This window comes from Dasypus novemcinctus, chromosome 3, assembly GCF_030445035.2.
Source record: "Dasypus novemcinctus isolate mDasNov1 chromosome 3, mDasNov1.1.hap2, whole genome shotgun sequence".
NCBI lineage: Eukaryota > Metazoa > Chordata > Mammalia > Cingulata > Dasypodidae > Dasypus > Dasypus novemcinctus.
The window spans coordinates 138,427,085-138,447,420 of NC_080675.1; the positions used below are offsets into that span (position 1 = coordinate 138,427,085).

General features: G+C 40.6%; 2 protein-coding genes across 3 annotated transcripts in view; one reads left to right on the forward strand and one right to left on the reverse strand.

Annotated features, from left to right (window-relative positions):
* CIAO2A (cytosolic iron-sulfur assembly component 2A) overlaps positions 1-19,757 on the reverse strand; it is a 74,735-nt gene extending 54,978 nt beyond the window's left edge. Inside the window, exon 1 of one of the 2 annotated variants that reach the window (XM_004466659.5) lies at positions 17,143-19,757. In XM_004466659.5, coding sequence (XP_004466716.1) covers positions 17,143-17,266 — 124 coding nt within the window. In that variant the 5' untranslated portion in view covers positions 17,267-19,757. The remainder of the gene's footprint in view (positions 1-17,142) is intronic. The other variant, XM_058294325.1, reaches the window with a different exon arrangement.
* Positions 19,607-20,336, forward strand: part of SNX1 (sorting nexin 1) — a 48,380-nt gene continuing 47,650 nt past the window's right edge. Inside the window, exon 1 of the mRNA XM_004466657.5 lies at positions 19,607-19,853. Within this exon, the coding sequence (XP_004466714.1) occupies positions 19,695-19,853 (159 nt within the window). The 5' untranslated portion in view covers positions 19,607-19,694. The remainder of the gene's footprint in view (positions 19,854-20,336) is intronic.

Genomic DNA, 20,336 nt, shown 5'->3' on the forward strand with positions numbered 1-20,336 from the left:
GGGGAAGGGGACGGGAAGAAAAAAATACCTATGGGATGGGGGAGTGGGTGTAGCTCAGTGGTTCAGTGCCTGCTTCCCATGTACAAGGTCCTGTGTTCAATCTCTGGTACCTCCTAAAAACAAAAACAAAAACCTATGGGATGCTGCAAAGGTAGTGCTGAGGGGGAAATTTATAGGCTTCAATGCTTACATTAAGAAAGAAGAACTAAAAATCAAAGACCTAAACTATACAGTTGGAGGAAGTAGAAAAAGAACAACAAAGTATTCCCAAATCAAACAAAAGGAATGAAATAACAAAGATCAGAACAGAAATAAGTGAAATTGAGAAAAAAAAAATAGAATTAATAAAACCAAAAGTTGGTTCTCCAAGATCAACAAAATGGACAAATCCTTAGCTAGACTGAAAAAGAAGAACGAGAGATGGAAGTAAAATCTGAAATGAAAATGGGGATATTACTACTGACCCCATAGAGATAAAAGAGATCACAAGACGATACTATGAACAAATGTACACCAAATACATTTATTCATGGTTTAGATAATGTAGACGAAATTTAAAATTCCTAGGAACATACAATCTACACTGCCCCTAGAAGAAATAGAAAACCGCAAAAAACAATCATAAGTAGACAGAAACAGTCATCAAGCAACTCCCCGAAATGAAAAGCCCTAGATCAGATGGCTTCATGGGCAAATTCTACCAAGCATTCAAAGAAGATTTAATGTCAATCTTACTCAAGCTATTCCAAAAAATTGAACAGGAAGGCAGGCTACCAAACTCATTCTATGAAACCAATATCATTCTCATAACAAAACCAGATAAAGATATTACGAAAAAAGAAAACTTACAGGCCCATAAACCTAAGGAACAGAGATCAAAAGTCCTCAAAAAAAGACTCACTAATCAAATCCAACAAGAGCTGAAAAGAACTGTTCACCATAATCAAGAGGGTTTTATCCCAGGAAGCAAGGGTAGTTCAACACAAGAAAATCAATTAGTGTACAAACCACATTAATAAATCAAAGAAAAATAGCATGATCATGTGGATTGACACAGAAAAGGCATTTGACAAAATCCAACATCCTTTCTTGATAAAAACACTCCAAAAGGCAGGAATTGAAAAAAACTTTCTCAACATGATGAAGGGGCTATATGAAAAACCTACAGCTAACATTGTACAAATGGTGAAAGACTAGAAGCTTTCCTATTGAGAATGGGAACAACACAAATGAAGCAGGCTAGTAAAACAGGGAATCAACAGATGGATCTGGAACCCAGCAAGAAGTTCACGTGTCATTCTCTACCCTCTTCCCCCACTGCAAGATGGCTGCTGGAAGACTCATGAAATTCTGCCATTCAGAAGATTTCCTCCGAAAGCCAGGAGAAGCCCCAGGTATTCTTCAGGGGCCTTATCATTGGGTCCTTCCGAGAGATTGATGGGAGGGGTAATCAATCAAAACAGCAAACTGCTAGAAGACCTCCCATTCCCTTTGCAAAGGGGCAGAATAATTAATGGTTTAAAAAGCAAGCACAAAGACATCTTGTTCTCTCACACTCTCTTGCCTTCAGGTGCTGGTCCATGTGCCTATTCCTGCCCTCTGCACCCTGCTCTCACCATTTTTGCTCTGCCATCATGGCCATGCAAATAAACCCTGGGCATTTATATCTATAACGGAAAATTGTAATCTATACATCAGCCCATTTTTATCATTTTTCAGCCCCTTCCTCTCTGCCTGGGACCTATGATCTGTTATTTTCTCCCATTTCTCTTCCCTTCCTACCTGAATAAATTACTGGCCTAAGTAACCTGAGTTGCTCTTGAAATTCTTATCTGTAGCATAGTCAAGAACCTAGACAAAATCTGGTTACACAAAGATGCCCACTGTCACCATGTTTGTTCAATACAGTGCTAGATGTTCTAGATAGAGGAATCAGGCAAAAAAAAAAAAAGAAACAAAAGGCATCCAAATTGGAAAGGAAGAAGAAAACTTTCACTATTTGCAAAGAATATGATCCTATACCTAGAGAATGCTTGAAAATCTACAACAAAGCCACTAGAGCTAAAAAACGAGTTCAGCAGAGTGGCAAGATGTAAGATTAATACATAAAAACCAGTTATGTTTCTAGACTTGCAGGAAGATGGCAGATTAGAAAGACACGGGACTCTCTTCTCTCCCAGAAAAATAACTAGAGGACAGGTAGAAACAGCTTGGAAAAACATCTTCTAGGGTTTATTAGGACAGCAGGGGAAGGCTAGACACCACAAAGAGGAGAGAAGGGCAAAGGAAAAGAATCGTGACAGCTAAACAGTGAGCTAAAAGTCACAGGTACAAATGATGCACCTTCCCCCACCCTACAGACACTTTTGAATCTGGAGGCCTGGCTACAAAGGAGGCCCCAGGGATCCACCTTCCCAGGAAAGGGGAGAGAGAGGGACATAGCCAAAGGGCTGACTCAGCTTTTGACCCACGGATTTGGACTGCTGTGTCCCATGAGCCCTTCCAGGCCGGGTGGCGTTATACCATTGTTTGCCTTGGGAGCCAGCAAGGGACTAAAGAGATCTGACCCTCTCAATCTCTCTCTCTGCTGACCAGGACTGGTTACTGAGGGTGCAGGGAAGTGGAATTATTCCCTACCCGGAATAAGGGAAGGGGCTGTAAGCACAAGTAGGAGAACTGCTTCTGAGAAGGTTTGAATTACAAGGCTCTTAGCCTCCAGGCAGAAACCTCGGTAACAATGATCTGGTCAGTGGGGCAGTGATTTCACTTTCACCAGGCATTGAATTGAGAGGCTGCAGAAGAGCACCATCTTCTGCCAGACCAAGGAAGTGCATATGCAGAAATTAAAAGTAAATAAGTAAGGGAGGCTTTTTCCAGTCTTTTTAGCCTCCCTTGCCATGGTCCCGGAAGTGGGTCTGCAACCCATTACTGGGTTCAGGGCCCAGATTTGAGCAATTAACAGGGACAATCCTAGATATCCAGAACAGCCTGAACCAAGAATCAAAGAACAGCAGTAACACACAACCTCCCGCCACTAAAACCCTACAAAAGAGAATTGAACATCTGAATAAATTCACCACCCTAATCCAATGCATAGACATCAGCAAAAAATTACAAGCCATACTAAGAAAATGGAAGAAATGGCTCAAGAAAAGGAATATATTAAAGCCCAGGAGAGACAAAGGATTTGAGACAACTAATCAACAAGATGCACACAAATTTCCAAAATCAAATTAATGAATTGAGGACAATATGGGAAAGAGATAAAGAACATCAAAGAGACACTGAATGAGCACAAAGAAGAATTTGAAAACCTGAATAAAAAAATAACAGTGCTTATAGGAATGAAAGACATGATAGTTGAGACCAAAAACACATTAGAGGGAGCAGAGGTGGCTCAAACCATTGGGTACCTCCCTCCCACATGGGAGGTCCTGGGTTCAGTTCCTGGTGCCTCCTGAAAAAGAAGATGAGTACACAATGAACAGACATAGAGAGCAGACAGTGAGTGAAAAACCATGGCGGGGGGGGGGGGGGGGAATAAATCTTAAAAAACAAAACAAAACAGATCATTAGAGGAGTGGACTGGCTCAAGCAGTTGAGTGCCTGCCTCCCACATGAGAGGCCCCAGGTTTGGTTCCCAGTGCCTCCTGAAGAAACAAGAACAACAAGCAAAACCAATGAAAAAACCAACTCAGGGAAGGTGATGCAGCTCAGTGGTTGTGCGATGGCTTCCCACATATGAGGTCCTGGGTTCATTCCCTGGCTGCCGGTACCTTAAAATAAAACAAACAAACAAAAAACTTATTAGAGGGGAGTGGCTGTAGCTCAAGTGGTAGAGAGCCTGCTTCCCACTTATGAGGGATCCAAGTTCGATCCCCAGTAACTCCTAAAAACAAAACAATACAAACAAAAAAAACAACTCTCGTAGGGGAGCAGATGTAGCTCAGTGGTTGAGTGCCTGCTTCCCATATACAAGGTCCTGGGTTCATTTCCTGGTACCTCAAAACAAAAACACCAAAAAAAAAAAAAAAACACACACAGAGACATTCAACAGAAGACTTGAAATGACAGGTGATACAGAAATTGAAGAGAGAAAAGAATGGAAAAAAATGAGCAGGGGCTCAAGGAGTTGAATGGTAACACAAAACATAAGAACACACATGTCATGGGAGTTCCAGAAGAGAAGGGAAAAGGGGCAGAAACAGTATTTGAGGAAATAATGGCTAGAAATTTCCCAAATCTCAAGAAAGAAATGAACTTACATGTCCAAGAAGAGCAGCATACCCTAATTAGAATACATGTGAACATACTCTAAAACATATACTACTCAGAATGTTAAACTTTAAAGATTAAAAGAAAATTCTGAAAACAGCAAGGGAGAAGCAAACCATCATATAAAAAGAATGTCTAGAGAGACTTAGTGTGGATTTCTCATCAGAAACCATGGTGATAAGAACAGGGTGATATGTACAATTAGGATATTGAAAGAAAAATTGCCAGCCAAGAATTCTTTATCCAGCAAAACTGTCCTTCAAACATGAAGGTGAGTTTAAAATAGTCACAAATAGGGAGTTGACGTGGCTCAGTGGCTAAGCGCTGGCTTTCCATGTACAAGGTCCCTGGTTCAAAGCCCAGCCCCAGTACCTAAAAAAAAAAAACTTTTTTTAAAATTTCACAGAAAAACAGAAGTTAGGAGAGTCTGTAATAAAGAATCTACCTTTGCAGGAATTATTAAAGGGAGTCTTAACACTCTGAAAGAATAAGACAAGAGGGAGAGACTTGGAGGAGAACACAGAAGACAAAAATGGCAAAAAGAATAACCAAAAGAGTAAACAGATGAAAAAAAGATATGACATATGAAAAACAAAAAACAAAATGGTTACAGTAAATAATGCATTTACAATAATATCATTGAATGTAAACTGATTAAACTCCCCAAAGATACCCCATGAAAATAGTAACAAAAAGAGCAGGGGTAGCTATACTAATATGGGACAAAACAGACTTTAAATGCAAAAAAGTTATGATACAGAAGGTCATTATATATTAATAAAAGGGATAATCCACCAGGAAGAAATGTCATAAATATCTATGCATCTACCTAGAGTATCCCAAAATACATGAGGCAAACTCTGCCGAAACTGAAGGTAGAAATAGACAACTCTACAATAATAGCTGGAGACTTGAACGTACCACTCATATCATTAGATAGAATAACCAGACAGAAGATCAACAAGGAAACAGATAACTTCAATATGATAAATGAACTAGACCTAACACACATACAGAACGTTGCACTCCAACTCAGTGAGTTATACATTCTTCTCAAGTACTCATGATCTTCCTCCAGGATAGACCATATGTTAGGGCACAATGCAGCTCTCAATAAACATAAAAAGACTGAAATGATACAAAGCACCTTCTCAGATCATAATGGAAATTAGAAATCAATAATAGATAGGAAAGACATAAACTAGCAAATATGTGGAGGCTGAACAACAAACTTCTAAATATAATCAGTGGGTCAAAGAATTACAAGTCAAATTGATAAATATATTGAGATGAATGAAAACGAGAATACAACTTACTAAAACTTAAGAATACAGCTAAGGTAGTATTAAGAGGGAGATTTATAGCCCTGAACGCTTACATCAAAAAAGAAGAGCTAAAATCAAAGATCTAACTGAACTGGAGAAAACTGGAATAATAATAGCAAACCAATCCCAAAGCAAGCAGAAGAAAGGAAATAATGATTAGAGCAGAAAGAAACGAAATTGAGAACAACAACAAAATAAAAAGAGAAAAATCAACAAAACCAAAAGCAGGTTGTTTGATATCAATGAAACTGACAACCCCTAGCTAGACAACAAAGAAGATGCAAATACATAAAATCAGAAATGAAAGAGGGAAAGTTCTGACTGACCCCACAGAAATAAAAAGGATCATAAGAGGATATTATGAGAAACTGTAATGCCACAAACTAGACAATCTAGATGAAACGGACAAATTCTTAGAAATAAACAAACAACCCTCACTGACATTACAGGAAATATAAGAACTTAAAAAGCAATCACATTTAAAGAGATTAAATCAGTCATCAAAGATCTCCCAATAAAGAAAAGTTCATAACCAGATGGCTTCACAGGTGAAGTCTAACAAGCATTTCAATAAGAATTAACACCAATCCTGTTTAAACTTTTCCAAATAACTAAAAAGGAGGGAAAACTACCCAAAAAAGTTTATGAAGCCAACATCACCCTAAGACCAAAGCCAGACAAAGAAACTAAAAAAAAAAAAGAAAAGAAAATTAAAGACCAATATCTCTAATGAACAGAGATGCAAAAATTCTCAACAAAATACTTGCAAACAGAATTCAACACTTCAAAAGATTTATACACCATGACCAAGTGGGATTTATTTCTGTTATGTAAGGATGGTTCAACATATGAAAATCAATTAATGTAATATACCACATTAACAAATTGAAGGGAAGACCCCACAAGATCATCTTGATTGATACAGAAAAGGCATTCGACAAGATCTTCTTAATAAAACCATTTAAAAGATAGGCATAGAAGGAAAATTCCTAAATATAATAAAAGGCACATATTGTACTCAATGGGGAAAGGTTGAAAGCTTTCACTCTAATACCAGGAACAAGAAAGAATGCCCACTGTCACCACTGTTATTCAACATTGTACTAGAAGTTCTAGTTAGAGCAATTATTTATTTCTCGTTGTTTGCACTTGCTTTGTCTGTTCGTCTTCCTTGTTTCTTCTTTAGGATGAACTGGGAAATGAGCCTGGGACCTCTGATGTGGAGGGAGGCACCTAATCACTTGAACCATCTCCGTTCCTTGCTTTGTTGTGCCTGTCATTGTGCTTTTTTGTGTGTCTCTTGGCCATGTCTGCCCATTGTGCCACCTCCTTGTCTTCCTCATCCTCTTTAGGAGGCACCAGGAACCTCCACTCCCTGCTTTGTTGGGTCCCTCGTTATGTTTTTCTTCTTGTGTCTTCTGTTGGTCAGCTTGCCACGCCTGCCTGTCATATAGCTCCCTGTCTTCTTTAGGAGGTGCTGGGAACCAAACCAGGAACCTCCCATGTGGTTGGTGGGAGCCCAATAGCTTGAGCCACATCTGCTTCCTTAGCTAGAACTAAACAGGGAGAAAAAAAAAGGGCATCCAAATAGGAAAAAAGGAAGTAAAACTCACTATTTGAAAAAAATGTTCAACATGAGTAGCTATTAGTTGAGATGTAATTCCACACCTATCAGATTGTCCACCATTAAAAAGTAAAAACTACAAGAGTTGGACAGAATGTGGAGAGATAGGAACACATATTCACTGTTGGTGGGAATGTAGAATGTTACAGCTACTGTGGAGGACTGTTTGGCAGTTCCTGAAGAAGCTGAATATCAATTGGCCACATGACCCAGCAATACCACTACCAGGTATATACCCAGAACATCTGAGAGCAGTGACATGACAGACACCTGCACATCAATGTTCATAGCAGTGTTATTCACATTTGCAAAAGTTGGAAACAACTCAGGTATCCATCAACTGATGAATAATACATAAGCTATGGTGTATTCACACATTGGAATATTATGCAGCTGTAAGAAGAAATGAAGCCATAAAGCATACGACAACATGAATGAACCGGAGGACATTATGTTAGAAAAATGAGACAGACACAAAGGACAAATACTGTAGGACTGCACTACTATGAACTAAATATATTGTGTTATCTAATGGAGTTAATAACATGAATATGGGTCACCAGAAAATATAATGAGCTTAGAGAATGAAAAGCTGAGGGCTAACTTGTGCAAAATTGGTAAAAAAGATGTGTGTTAATCTTTGGAAAAGAAAGGGTGAAAGTCCAATATGTTTGTAACTAGCAGTACAATGATGTGGGTTATGAAAGGGAAAGTCTAAGGTCTTGTATAGTACTAAAAGGAAAGCTAAAAAATATAACAGGGAACTGTACAGCACAGTAAAACCACATGTGAAATATGAATAGGGGTAAAACTGCCTATATAAGAAGCTGAACAAATGTATACCCCAAGATGTTAATATCAGACCAAAAAAACCCCATATCATTTAAGTGAAAAAAACCAGACACAAAGTACTACATATTGTATGATTCCATTTATATAAAAAGTAAATATAAATCAATTGATAAAGATGAAATTAGATTAGTGGTTATGTAGGGCTGGGGAAAGACTACTAAGGGGTGTGGAGATTTTCCTTTTGGACTAATGAAATTGTTCTAAAATTTTTTTATAATGAATGCATCACATTGGGATTATTCTAAAAGCCACTGATTATACACTTTGGATAGACTGTATGGTATGAGAATATATTTCAATAAAACTGCTTAATATACAAATATATAATTGTGTAAAAATAGCCAAAAATAACAAGGGAAGCATAGAGAGAATGACAGGTGAAGAACTTTGTCTTTTATGTATTATTATTGAAATAATGAAAATGATCAAAAAATTTAATTTAAATGATCTAATTTAAGTGATGAATGCACAACTATGTGATTATACCAAACACCATTGATTGTACACTTTGGATAAATTGTATGCTTTACTAATACGTATCAATAAAATCGATTTATTTAAAAAACCAGTAATGTTTCTATATACTTGTAATGAGCAAGTTGAGGAGGCAGTCAGGAAAAAAATCCATTTATAATAGTGACTAAAATAATCAAATATTTAGGAATACACTTAATCAAGGATGTAAAGTATCAGTATTCAGAAAGCTACAATGCATTGCTAAAAGAAATCAAAGACCTAAATAAGTGGAAGAACATTCTGGAAGACTAAATTTAATTAAGATATCATTTATACCCAAAATGATACACAGATTCAATACAATCCCAATAAAACTTTCAACAGCCTTTTTTTGCAGACTTGGAAAATCTAATTATCAAATTTATTTGGAAGGGTACGGGGCCCCGGAAAGCCAGAAACATCTTAAAAAGAATAAAGTTGGAGGTCTCTCACTTTCAGAGTTTACATCATATTACCTAGCTAAGTGGTAAAAACAGCATGGTACTGGCATAAAAATAGACATATAGACCAATGGAACCCAATTCATGGATCAGAAACAGACCCTCACATCTATGGTCAAGTGATTTTTGACACGGCAGTCCAGCACAACCAGCTGAGGCAAAACAGTGTGGTCAAGAAACAGTGCTGGGAGAACTGACTATCCATAGCTAAAAGAAAGAAAGAGAACCCATATCTCACATTTTATACAAAAATTAACTCAAAATGGATCAAAGCTCTAAATATAAAAGCTAGAACCATAAAACTTCTAGAAGAAAATGTGGGGAAACATCTTCAAGACCTGGTAGTAGGTGGTGGTTTTTAAACCTTACACCCAAAGCACAAGGAACAAAAGAAAAAAATGAATGAATCAGATCTCCTCAGAGTTAAACACTTTTGTACTTCAAAAGACTTTGTCAAGGTGAAAGGGCAGCCTACTCAAAGGGTAAAAATATTTGGAAACCAGAGATCTGATGAGGTTTGATGTCCACATTTTATAAAGCGATCACACAGTTCATCGATAAAAGGGCAAGCAATCCAATTAAAAAATGGGCAAAATATTTGAATAGACATTTTTCCAAAGGGGAAATACAAATAGCAAAAAAGCACATGAAAAGATATTCTGCATCACTAGTTATTAGGGAAATGGAAATCAAAACAATAATGAGATATCATTTCATACCTCACAGAATGGCCATTATTGAAAAAACAGAAAACTAAAAGTGCTGGAGAGGATGTGGAGAAATAGGTACACTCCTTCACTATTGGTGGGAATGTAGAATGGTGCAGTCTCTGTGAAACACATTTGGTGGTTCCACAGGAAGCTAAATATACATCAGCCATATAATCTGGCAATTCCTCCACTAGAAATATATCCAGAACCAAAAACAAGGACAAGAAGAGACATTTGCACACTGATGTTCATAGTGGCATTATTCACAATTGCCAAAAGATGGAAACAATCCAAACGTCCATCAACTGATGAATAGATAAACAAATATAGTATATACATACGATGGAATATTATGCTACTATAAGAAGAAATGAGGGAAGCGGACTTGGCCCAGTGGTTAGGGCATCCATCTACCACATGGGAGGTTCGTGGTTCAAACCCGGGCCTCCTTGACCCGTGTGGAGCTGGTCCATACACAATACTGATGCACACAAGGAGTGCCGTGCCACGCAGGAGTGCCCCCCTCGTAGGGGAGCCCCACGCGCAAGAAGTGCGCCCTGTAAGGATAGTCGCCCAGTGCAAAAAAAGTACAGCCTGCCCAGGAATGGCACCACACACACGGAAAACTGACACAAGATGATGCAACAAAAAGAAACACAGATTCCCATGCCGCTGACAACAACAGAAGCAGACAAAAAGAACACACAGCAAATGGACACAGAGAACAGACACCTGGGGCAGGGGGAGGGGAAGTGGAGAGAAATAAATCTTAAAAAAAAAAGAAGAAATGAAATAAATAAACCAAGCAGCCTCAGAGAGCTAGAGACTGGATGATAGGTTTAAAGGAATTTGGGGGGTAGAGGAAGATTGTGAGCTGACACCTATCTGGGTGAAATCTATGATAAGCTGGAGGTTAAGTATTTATACAGGGAAGGGATAAAATAGGGGCATAGGGATACCTCTGGGTGGGGCTTTGTGGGCCCCTTTGAGGGGGGCTAGGGATGGGAGGATGGGTAATATTGCCCAAGAAATTGGGGGGAGTGTGGAGGAACATTATGAACATAGGAGATTGTCAGGTATGTGGTTGAGAGTATAATGTTGAGAAAACTTTTTCAAAAATATAATAAGGAAGGTTACCTGTTTAAGATGCTTAAAGGGGAGAATCTGACACAGGACAGGCTTCTAGGGAGTGTGTGAATGCTCATTTTGTCATAGCGGGTTATATCACTGGATGGAGACCTAAACAATGAGAGTGAAGGTACACCCACATCCTGGGGAGGAATGATGTTCTCAAATAGAGGGAATTGTATCCCTCGAGAGAAATGGTGGCTCCCAATGTATTAGGGCAGTCAGCACATCAGCATTGTTCAGCATTGTTGCAAGTGTCTCTGAACATGGCCCTTCAAGCAATAAAGAGTGATTGTCACTGTGGGCCCTGAGGGGAGGGGAAAAGAGGTATTGAATAGGTGGAATGGGTGTAATTGTGGGGCAATGGAAGTGTTCCACAAGATTATGCAAGGATGGATACAGGACATGTTAAATTACACCAAAAATGTATAGGGGCTTATAGGCTAAAACGTAAATCATAATGTAAAATATAAGATAACTAAAAATTTAGAAAATTGTATAGTCTAAAATATAAACCACAATGTAAACCCAAGTGTAACCTTGTTTGAAAGCTATTGTCTCAATATCTGTACATCAGTCACAGTAAATATAGTACGAACATGTAAAAAGATTATTGCTAAAGAAGGGACAAAATGTCTGATGTTGAATATGTGGGAGTACTGTATATTGTATACATGAATTACTGTGGTGTAAAACTTTTGTGAAGACAAGCTTAATAATCAGAAAAAAAAAAGTAAAAGAAAGGACGTAGACACTGAGGAAGAGATAGAAGAAGTTGCCTTGCCAATGTGCATACAGGGCAACACTTACTGCAGTGAAGGAAGGCAAACATCAAAAACAAAGCTTTTTCATTTTTAAATTTTTTGATACCCCAATTTATTTTTACTTTAATTGTTCTAAATTAGTATGTATTCTATATCTAACCTATAAACACATCACTGTATTCCATTTTACTATTAATGGAACCTGGCAATATATTAGGCTTCATTTTCGGGAAGGTTTTGGCCCACAGAGGGGTTCGATGGTGGCAGGGGAGGAATACTGGTGTGGGGTGTTATTGGTGGGGGGCACATGGTTGGGAGGGAGTTCTCCAGGGCATATGTGCGGGGTGCATAAAAATGTTTGGATATTTTCATAGTGGTTAGAGTTGGGAACGACGGCTTGAGGAGTGTTGAGTTCCTGGCCAAGGGAGCTCTGTCACATTCCCTAATGGAAAATAAACAATCCCGAGTGCAATGGCTAAGACCAATAAGGAAGGATGGTCCAACAATGAGCCCTTGATACTAATGACTATGCTTGTGAGCCTATGTGCCTGAAATAAGAACTAGGTCTAGAGCTGCAGGGAGCCTAAGAGTTACCTCCTGGGGGCCTCCATGTTGCTCAAATGTGGCCAGTCTCGAAGCCAAACTCAGAAGGTAAATGCACTGCCTTCCCCCCAGTGTGGGACATGACTCCCAGGGATGAGCTTCCCTGGCACTGAGGGATTACTACTAAGTACCAGCTGATGACGTGGCTGGAGAACAACCTTGAATAAAAGGGTTAACTCAGACCAGCAGAATATCTCAGCCTACATGTAGTATCACGAGTTAAAAATGCTTTTTGACCTTGAATAAAAGGGGGAAATGGAAAGGACAAACGAGTTTATATGGCTATGAGTCTCCAAAAAAGAGCCGGGAGGTCATCACAGGGGTTGCCCTTATGCACACCTCAGCAGAGTCCCAGAGACAGCTAAAGTAGATACAACCCCAGAGACAGCTAAAGTAGATACAACTCTGAGGGCTACAGAGACCCACAGGTTCTATGGTCATGGCAGATGGAGTTCAGTGCCATGTCAGTTGGCCCTACTTTGGAGTTTGTGTTCCTGAATGTGATGGAGTTGGACTCAGATGTGATCTTTGTTCACAAGCCTCTCCTGCTACTTTTACCGGACCTGTGGTTGGTGCTGGGGTTTAATGTATACTCAGGGGACCTGAATCTCTGGACTGTCCATGTGATAGCCAGGCTCTGAGCCTCAACGGACTTGCAACTCCTACCCTCTGGTTTATTGGACTTACCCCAGCCAGCTAACAGGGAGGTGAAGAAGGTTAACCATAACACCAGGGAGCCAAAAGTGCCTACAACTGCAAACAGGAGAATTGCATCCATCATCCAAGTGGAATCTAAGCACTCTCTTGATATAGAGGTGGAGCGGACATAACCATCCCAGGGTCCACAAAATGGAGGAATAGAGTATGGATTAGAGTGGACTTACTGATACTCTGTTCTGGAACTATTATGATCAGTAATGGAAGTAAATGTAGCATTGAGATAGAGAAAATGGCCATGGTAGCTGCTGAGGGTGGGGAGTGGGAAGAAGAGATGTGATGTGGGGGCATTTTCAGGACGTGGAGTTGTCCTGGTTGGTACTGCAGGGACAGTTACTGGACACTGTATGTCCTCCCATGGCCCACTGGGTGGACTGGGGGAGAGTGTAAACTATAATGTGGACCATTGACCATGTGGTGCAGCAGTGCTCAGAGATGTATTCACCAAGTGCAGTGAATGTCCCATGATGATGGAGGAGGTTGCTGTTATGGGAGGAGTGGGGTGAGGGGGGTGGGGGTGGGTATACAGGGACCTCATATTTTTTTAATGTAACATTAAAAATAAATAAATAAATAAATAAAAAGGAAAAAAAGGAAGAAGAAATAAAATTGGGACACATGACAACATGGATGAACCTTGAGGACATTATGCTGGATGAAATAAGCCAGACACAAATGGACAAATATTGTATGGTCTCACTAATATGAAGTAAATACAAAGAATAAACACATGGAGTTAAAATCTAGAGTATTAGATTATTAGGACATAGGAAGAGGCCTGAGAAGCAGTAGTGATGCTTAATATTAATATATGTAGAATTTTTAATTAGCTTGACTGTAAAAGTGTAGAAATGGATAGAGCTGATGGTAACACATTATAGTGAGTATAACTAACACGGCTGGTTTATAAATGGGACTGTGGCTGAAAGATGTAGTTTAGGGACATAAATGTCAATTGAAAATAAGTTAGAAAATAATCGAGGGACTATATAAAATAGTGAACCCAGTGGTAGATAAGGATTGTGGTTAACGGTAAATAAACAAGAATGTTCTATGAACTAGAACAAATGTACCTCATGATTACAAGGTGATAAGAACATGGTGATATATGGGAAAAATACAATTAATGTAACTTATGACTATAATTAACAGCAATATTGTATATTCTTGTGTCAATGTCAAAAAAGTTACTATATCAACACTAAGGATCAAAAATAGGCGAGTATGGGATTATTTTTTGACTAAGGCAAACATCCCCAAATTTACTGAGGCAATGATTGCACAACTCTGTGATGAAAGTGAAAGCCACTGAGTGTACACTTCAGATAGATTGTACAAGGCACTGGACTTCATAACACAGTGAACCATAGGGTAGACGATGGACTATGGTTAATGTGGTAGATGATAGACTAATATGAGAGTGTTCTCTCATGAACTATAACAAATATACAATACATGGTGTTAATAATAGGGAGATGTATGGAAAAAATATACCAGGTGTAAGCTATGGACCATTTTGATGATGTTTTTTCATAATCTGTAACAAATGATCCACAACAATGCAAGATATTGGTGGAAGTGTAATGTATGGGAATTTTGCACTTTATGCATGACTGTTTTGAAGGTTCACAAATTCTCTAATAAAAAAATATATATAATTATGTAAAGGACATTATTAGAACCAAGAAAAAGAAATATAGAATGTAAGCTTTGTATCAATGTTAAATTTCTTGAACTTGGTAACTGCACATAAAGTGATTACTTAAGTGAATATTCTTGTTCATAAGAAATAAACATGGAAGGATTATGTGTTCAAGGAGTATGACAAGTACAACCTACTCTCAAATATTTGGAGAATAGTTAGATGGATAGACTGATATCGCAAAGGCGGCAAAATGTTAAAATTAGTAAATCTGAGTATCTGGGGGATCAAAGTATGTTAGAATTCTTCTGTTTAGGTTCTGTATTATTTTTCCAATTGTTCTGTAATTTTCAAATTAATTCAATGTAAAAATTTAAAAAGAAAAGAAACGCAACTAGGAAAAACAAATCAACAAAAAAAAATTTTTTAGGAGGTACCAGGGATCGAACCCAGGACCTCATATATGTGAAGCAGGAGCTGAACCACTGAGCTACAAGTGCTCTGCTTAACAAAACTTTTTACTTTCTACCCAGCTATCTCCTAGGCTTATCACTTCATTAGAAACAGAATTTGAAAATGTAGGAAGGAAAAAGGGGACATAGCTTCTCTTTCTCAAGACTTTGTTACCATGGGGCTCAGGGAAACAGGGTTTTTGAAAAGGAATTTTCTGTACCTTATCCATGTCTTCTTCCTGTAAGGTTCATTTATTTAAGCTGTATTAAATTTTATAGGTACTACTTAACTCTGAAATTAAATCTCACTCTTTATTAAACATCTATAGTTTTCTAGTGATTAGAGAGCTCTGGATTTATTTCTTTAGAAATAAAGCAATGTTTTTCTCCTTACATTATTCCCCTGACCGAATTTCTTCTATGGCTTTACAGTGATAAACAATTCTTCATTTATATTTGAAATCTTCCAATATCCAATTCCAACCTACTATCTAAAACAGGGGTTCTTAACAAGGGGTCCATGAGCTTATTCTTGCGGGGACGTGTTAGCGTGGCTGTGATATACTTACTAAATAGTACACAGTACAGTGTGGACTTAGTAAGCGGTCTGTGGTTTCCACCTGACTGACAAAGGGGTCTCTGGAACAAAAAAGGTAAAGAACTCCTGACTAAAACAATCTTCCACCACACTTGCTCCTTTAACCACAAACTCTAAACACGCTTTCTCCCCTCCATACTTTTGCTTAGTTTCACCAGCCTATTAAAAGGCCTTTGATCTTCTACTTATCCAGATCTTATGTATTCAAGGCCCAACTCATGTGACTCCTCCTTAAAACCTTTCCAGATCCCCCAGTCAGAGATTAGTACCTCTTCCTACTCTGAATCTCTACATCTCTTATTCAGGCATACTATATTTTTCCAAATATAGGTCTCCCTAATGTAAGGTTAAAGGCAAGAAACAGCTCTTCTCCAAAGTTTTATCCTCAGTGCTCTTCCATTCCTAGATGTTGTAGATAGAGGACTGGCAGGACAGGAATATGTCCAACTGCTTTGTGGAGATCAGGCCATTCATAATTACCATCTGGCTGGGGCTAATTAGGTAAGTCCTAACTCTAGCAAGAGAGAGGTAAACTAGATTAACGCCAAAGGTCTTTCCCATTCCTGGCTTCCTTCTACCGACCTATAATCCTTACCTTAATTATACTTACTTTTTTTTTTTAGATCTTTTACCTATGAACTGCAGGAATCCTTGAATGTCAGATGCAGATTTTCATAAGCCAATTTTCAAAAACAAAACTTATACTACTTCAAAAAAAGAGTTATGAGACAACTGTGAAGTCGTGGAAAGTGCGCTAAGTTTGGAATCACAGAACACGGCTTTATTTTGGCCCCGCTCCTTACTTGCAGTGTGACCCCCAGCTGGTTGTTGAACCATGCTAAATCTTAGTTTCCTCACCTGTACAATGAGGATGGTCACAAGGGTTAATAAAATATTTAATGTAGATGTCATTAAATATATTTACACACACATATTGTATTCAAAGTTCAACGTATGTACTCTATGTTAAGAAAAAGAAATTATAAATTCGAGGCTCTGGAAGAGCAGCCTATCTCGTTCTCCTTTTTTAAGGACCTCTGGCCCTCTGCCTATTGACTTTGCAGCAGAAGAAAGTAGGTGTGACCTTGGGCCACTCCCTAACGCAGTAGCTACCCACCAGTGCCTTCGGCGGTGGCGGGGAGCGGGAAGTTAGTGTCTAGGAGCTTGGAAGAAGGAAGGAAGGAGGTCAAGCTGCGCATTCAGGCATTGGGGAGCAGTTTTACTCCCTAACCAAGCACCGTGAAATCTACGGCTGGGGTGGTCAAGGAGAATGAAGAGTCAAGACCTCCCAGCTCGGCTTTCCCCACATTTGGGAAAAGCCCTGGCGCTGGCAGGACCCACATTCACGCGAGACTTAGAACCCCAGACAAAACGCTTCCCGCTCTCCCCACGAGATTCGGCAAAATTCAGTCTCCATTCCCAGCCCTCAGGCGCGGCCTTTAATCCCACTGCCTCCACAAATAACGCCAAACCCTGCCCGGAGTACAATTAATTACCATAAACCTCTAGCGCTTTCTCTTCCATGATCCGGGGCCGCGGGGCAGCTCTCAGCTCAAAAAAGCCGGAGAGCCACAGGACTCTGTTCAGAGTCCGGGAAAGCAGACCGGACAACCGCTCCATTCTCGCGCTCCGCCATCCCTGGCGACTGTCCCACCCGAGCCACCGTCTCTCAGCAGCCGGTCTCAAGAATTATCTACTTCCTGGTCTTTGGATGGGTTAACAGAAGCCTAAAGGTCCAGGAGAGAAAAAAGTAGGCGGGACGAGACCCAGAAGGGCGGAGGAGTTAGGGAAGGGAGTCGCGTAAACTACAAGCCCCAGAATGCTTTGCTGGGTTTAGGCGGAACAAAAAAAATTCTCTTGGCCTTTGAGGCGCATTGCGTGCTGGCCCGTATGGGACGTTTTACTTCGGAAAACGGAGAGCTGTGTTCTGGGACTTGTATTCTCCACCGGGGCCGGGTTTGTTGCCGTGTTACCAGCAATTGGTTGTCTCATTAAGCGTTCCCATAAGATGAATCCTGAAGAGGTAGGGGAAAGGAGTTCTTGATTTTTAGTGCTGGAAGAGTGTGCACGGACACTTTCCCCTGATATTCCTCCGAGAGAGCCACTTCTAGTCAAATCCTTTTTTACTTCCTGATCGGGCCGGAAGTGAGTTTCCGTTGTGGTGAAGAAGATTTCTTGGAAGCTAAATCAAAGACGGTTAGGTACGGCGAGGGCAGGCGGTTTTGGTTTTCTCTTCTTCTCACAGGACCCCAGTCCAGCACAACTCCTTAAGTGTTGATTTTTTTCTGCTAAGCGCCTTCAAAGACAATTTAGAACATAACTTTCCCTGAAAGGAATAGTAAGTAGCACATCGGAGATTGCCGTCTTAAAAAAGAAGTTCTTTAGCCTTCGGTGTTTTCGGCTGCGTTGGATGCCAATAACAAGTCTGATGGTGTCAGTTGTTTTATCTATATATCTCTCCATTCAAAAATTTGCCAGACGCGGTCTGTAGCGCCGTGGATACAAAGATAAATAAGACACAACCCCAGCTCTAAAGCAGCTTAAGGACCTTTGAAGAAGCCAACCGCTGGTGTAGAGGAATTTGCGGTTGGAAACCAACTAAACCATTTTGTCAAAATTGGTGACGCGCTTCATCTAATCCCTACTGAGAATTAAGCCAGGATTATTTTACAGAGTTATCACACGATGACATCCCATTTATAAACTCTAGTTTTGAACTATTTTTATCCTATTTAGACTTTAAACTCATTGGACAACCAGAGAATATTAAGTCCTAGGAAAATTTTGTTCAGAATTTAATAATTTCTCTGCCATCTCTTCTACTCCATCTATTCCACAACAATTAAGATGATAACCCTAATTTCCTTCTAACCAAATTTAGGACACTTAGGTCTCACCTCCTCTGTGAGGCCTCCTGATTTCCCCAAGCAGAATTAATTATCTCTTTCACAGTGCTCCCACAACACATTATAGCAATAAACATGTTGAATTGTTAGTTACATGCCTGTCTCCCTCATTAAATTTTAAGTGCCAAGTGGCCAAGGAGCCTTTTTCCCCCATTATCTCACGTGCAGAAAGGTGCCAAGCACATAGTAGATGTTTTTGGGCTTTTTTTTAAAGATTTATGTTTTTATTTCTTTCTTTCCTTCCCCCCCCCCCCCCATTGTCTGCTCTGTGTCCATTTGCCATGTGTCTGCTTTGATTCGTCACCAGCAAAGGGAATCTGTGTCTCTTTTTGTTGTGTTATCTTGCTGTGTCAGCTCTGTATGTGTGTGGGGGGCACCATTCCTGGGCAGGCTGCACTTTTTTTCACAAGGGGTGGCTCTCCTTATGGGGTGCACTCCTTGAGCGTGGGGCTCCGCTACACGGGGGACACCCGTGTGGCACAGCACTAATTGCACACATCAGCACTGCGTGAGGGCCAGCTCACCACATGGGTCGGGAGGCCCTGGGTTTGAACCCTGACCTCCCATATGGTAGGCGGATGCTCTATGAGTTGGGCCAACTCCGCTTCCCAGTAGATGTTTAATATATATTTCTTGAGTGAATTAACTCTTTGTTGTCCAAAGAATAAACGGCCAAACTTTGCTGCCATCTATTCAGAGGTCTCAATCGAAACTTATTTATTGAGCCTCTATGAGGGCACTGTGCTTGGCATGGGTAGGTGGCATAGAGTTTTTAAACCTTTTTTTTTTTTTGCCACAGACTCCTTTATTAAAACGAAATCTTAGGAAGCCTGTTAAATAGAGCTCCAGAGCACAAAGAGCCCTAGGAAACTGAGCAGCCCCTAGCTCCTCCTTTTCTTCCTTCTTAGCCCCCTCAAAACTTCACTTTCAGGTGCAGGGCTGAGACTTGCTGGGAAGAAACCGTTGACTCCAGCCTAGGATCCGTCCCCACAGCCTAGGATCCGTCCCCACAGCCTAGGCCCCGCCCCACGGGTCTCACAGGATGGGTCGAGGCGCTCCCACTCCCTCAGCTTGAACGGTTTGCTCGCGGCGCTATCTCTCTATAAAGTTTTTGTTGCGGCTTCCGCCGCGGGTGGAGGAAAATGGCGTCGGTTGGCGGCGGCTGTAGCGCTTCGGAGCGACTCCCTCCGCCCTTCCCGGGCGTAGAGCCGGAGTCCGAGGGGGCGGCCGAGGGGTCAGAACCCGAGGTTGGGGACAGCGACACCGAGGGGGAGGACATTTTCACCGGCACCGCGGCGGCCGTGAGTTCACACCCTTCAGAGCGGGCTGGAGGGCGCCCCAAAAGGGAAGAGAGGGTAGGCGAGGGTCGGGAGGCTGAGCACAGTGGGCCCAGCCAGAGCTCGCGTCAATGACAGCAGTAAGGGATCGGGAGATCCTGGCTGGGCACCGAGCTGCAGGTCCTGGCTTTCCCGGTCCCTGGGCTGACGGTGAGGAGTGAGAGATGTGGATTCTCCCCCGAGGTCCCTGACAGAAAAGAGGCCGCCGCGACCGTAATTTGGCCCTGCTGTGTAGTGACCTCAAACAAAACAAAACCAGCAGGGCTGTTTTGCTGATGGTTTCCGGACCAGGCTGGTTTAATAGGTCAGAATAAGGGGATCGGGTCCAGATCTTCCTTTCTCCTAGAATGAATAATGTTGTCTGGAGAGACCTGGGATATTGACCCGCCCACAAATCCTTAAGTTAGTTCGGCGCTTAGTGATAATTTTTCAAAGGCCCTTTCTGGA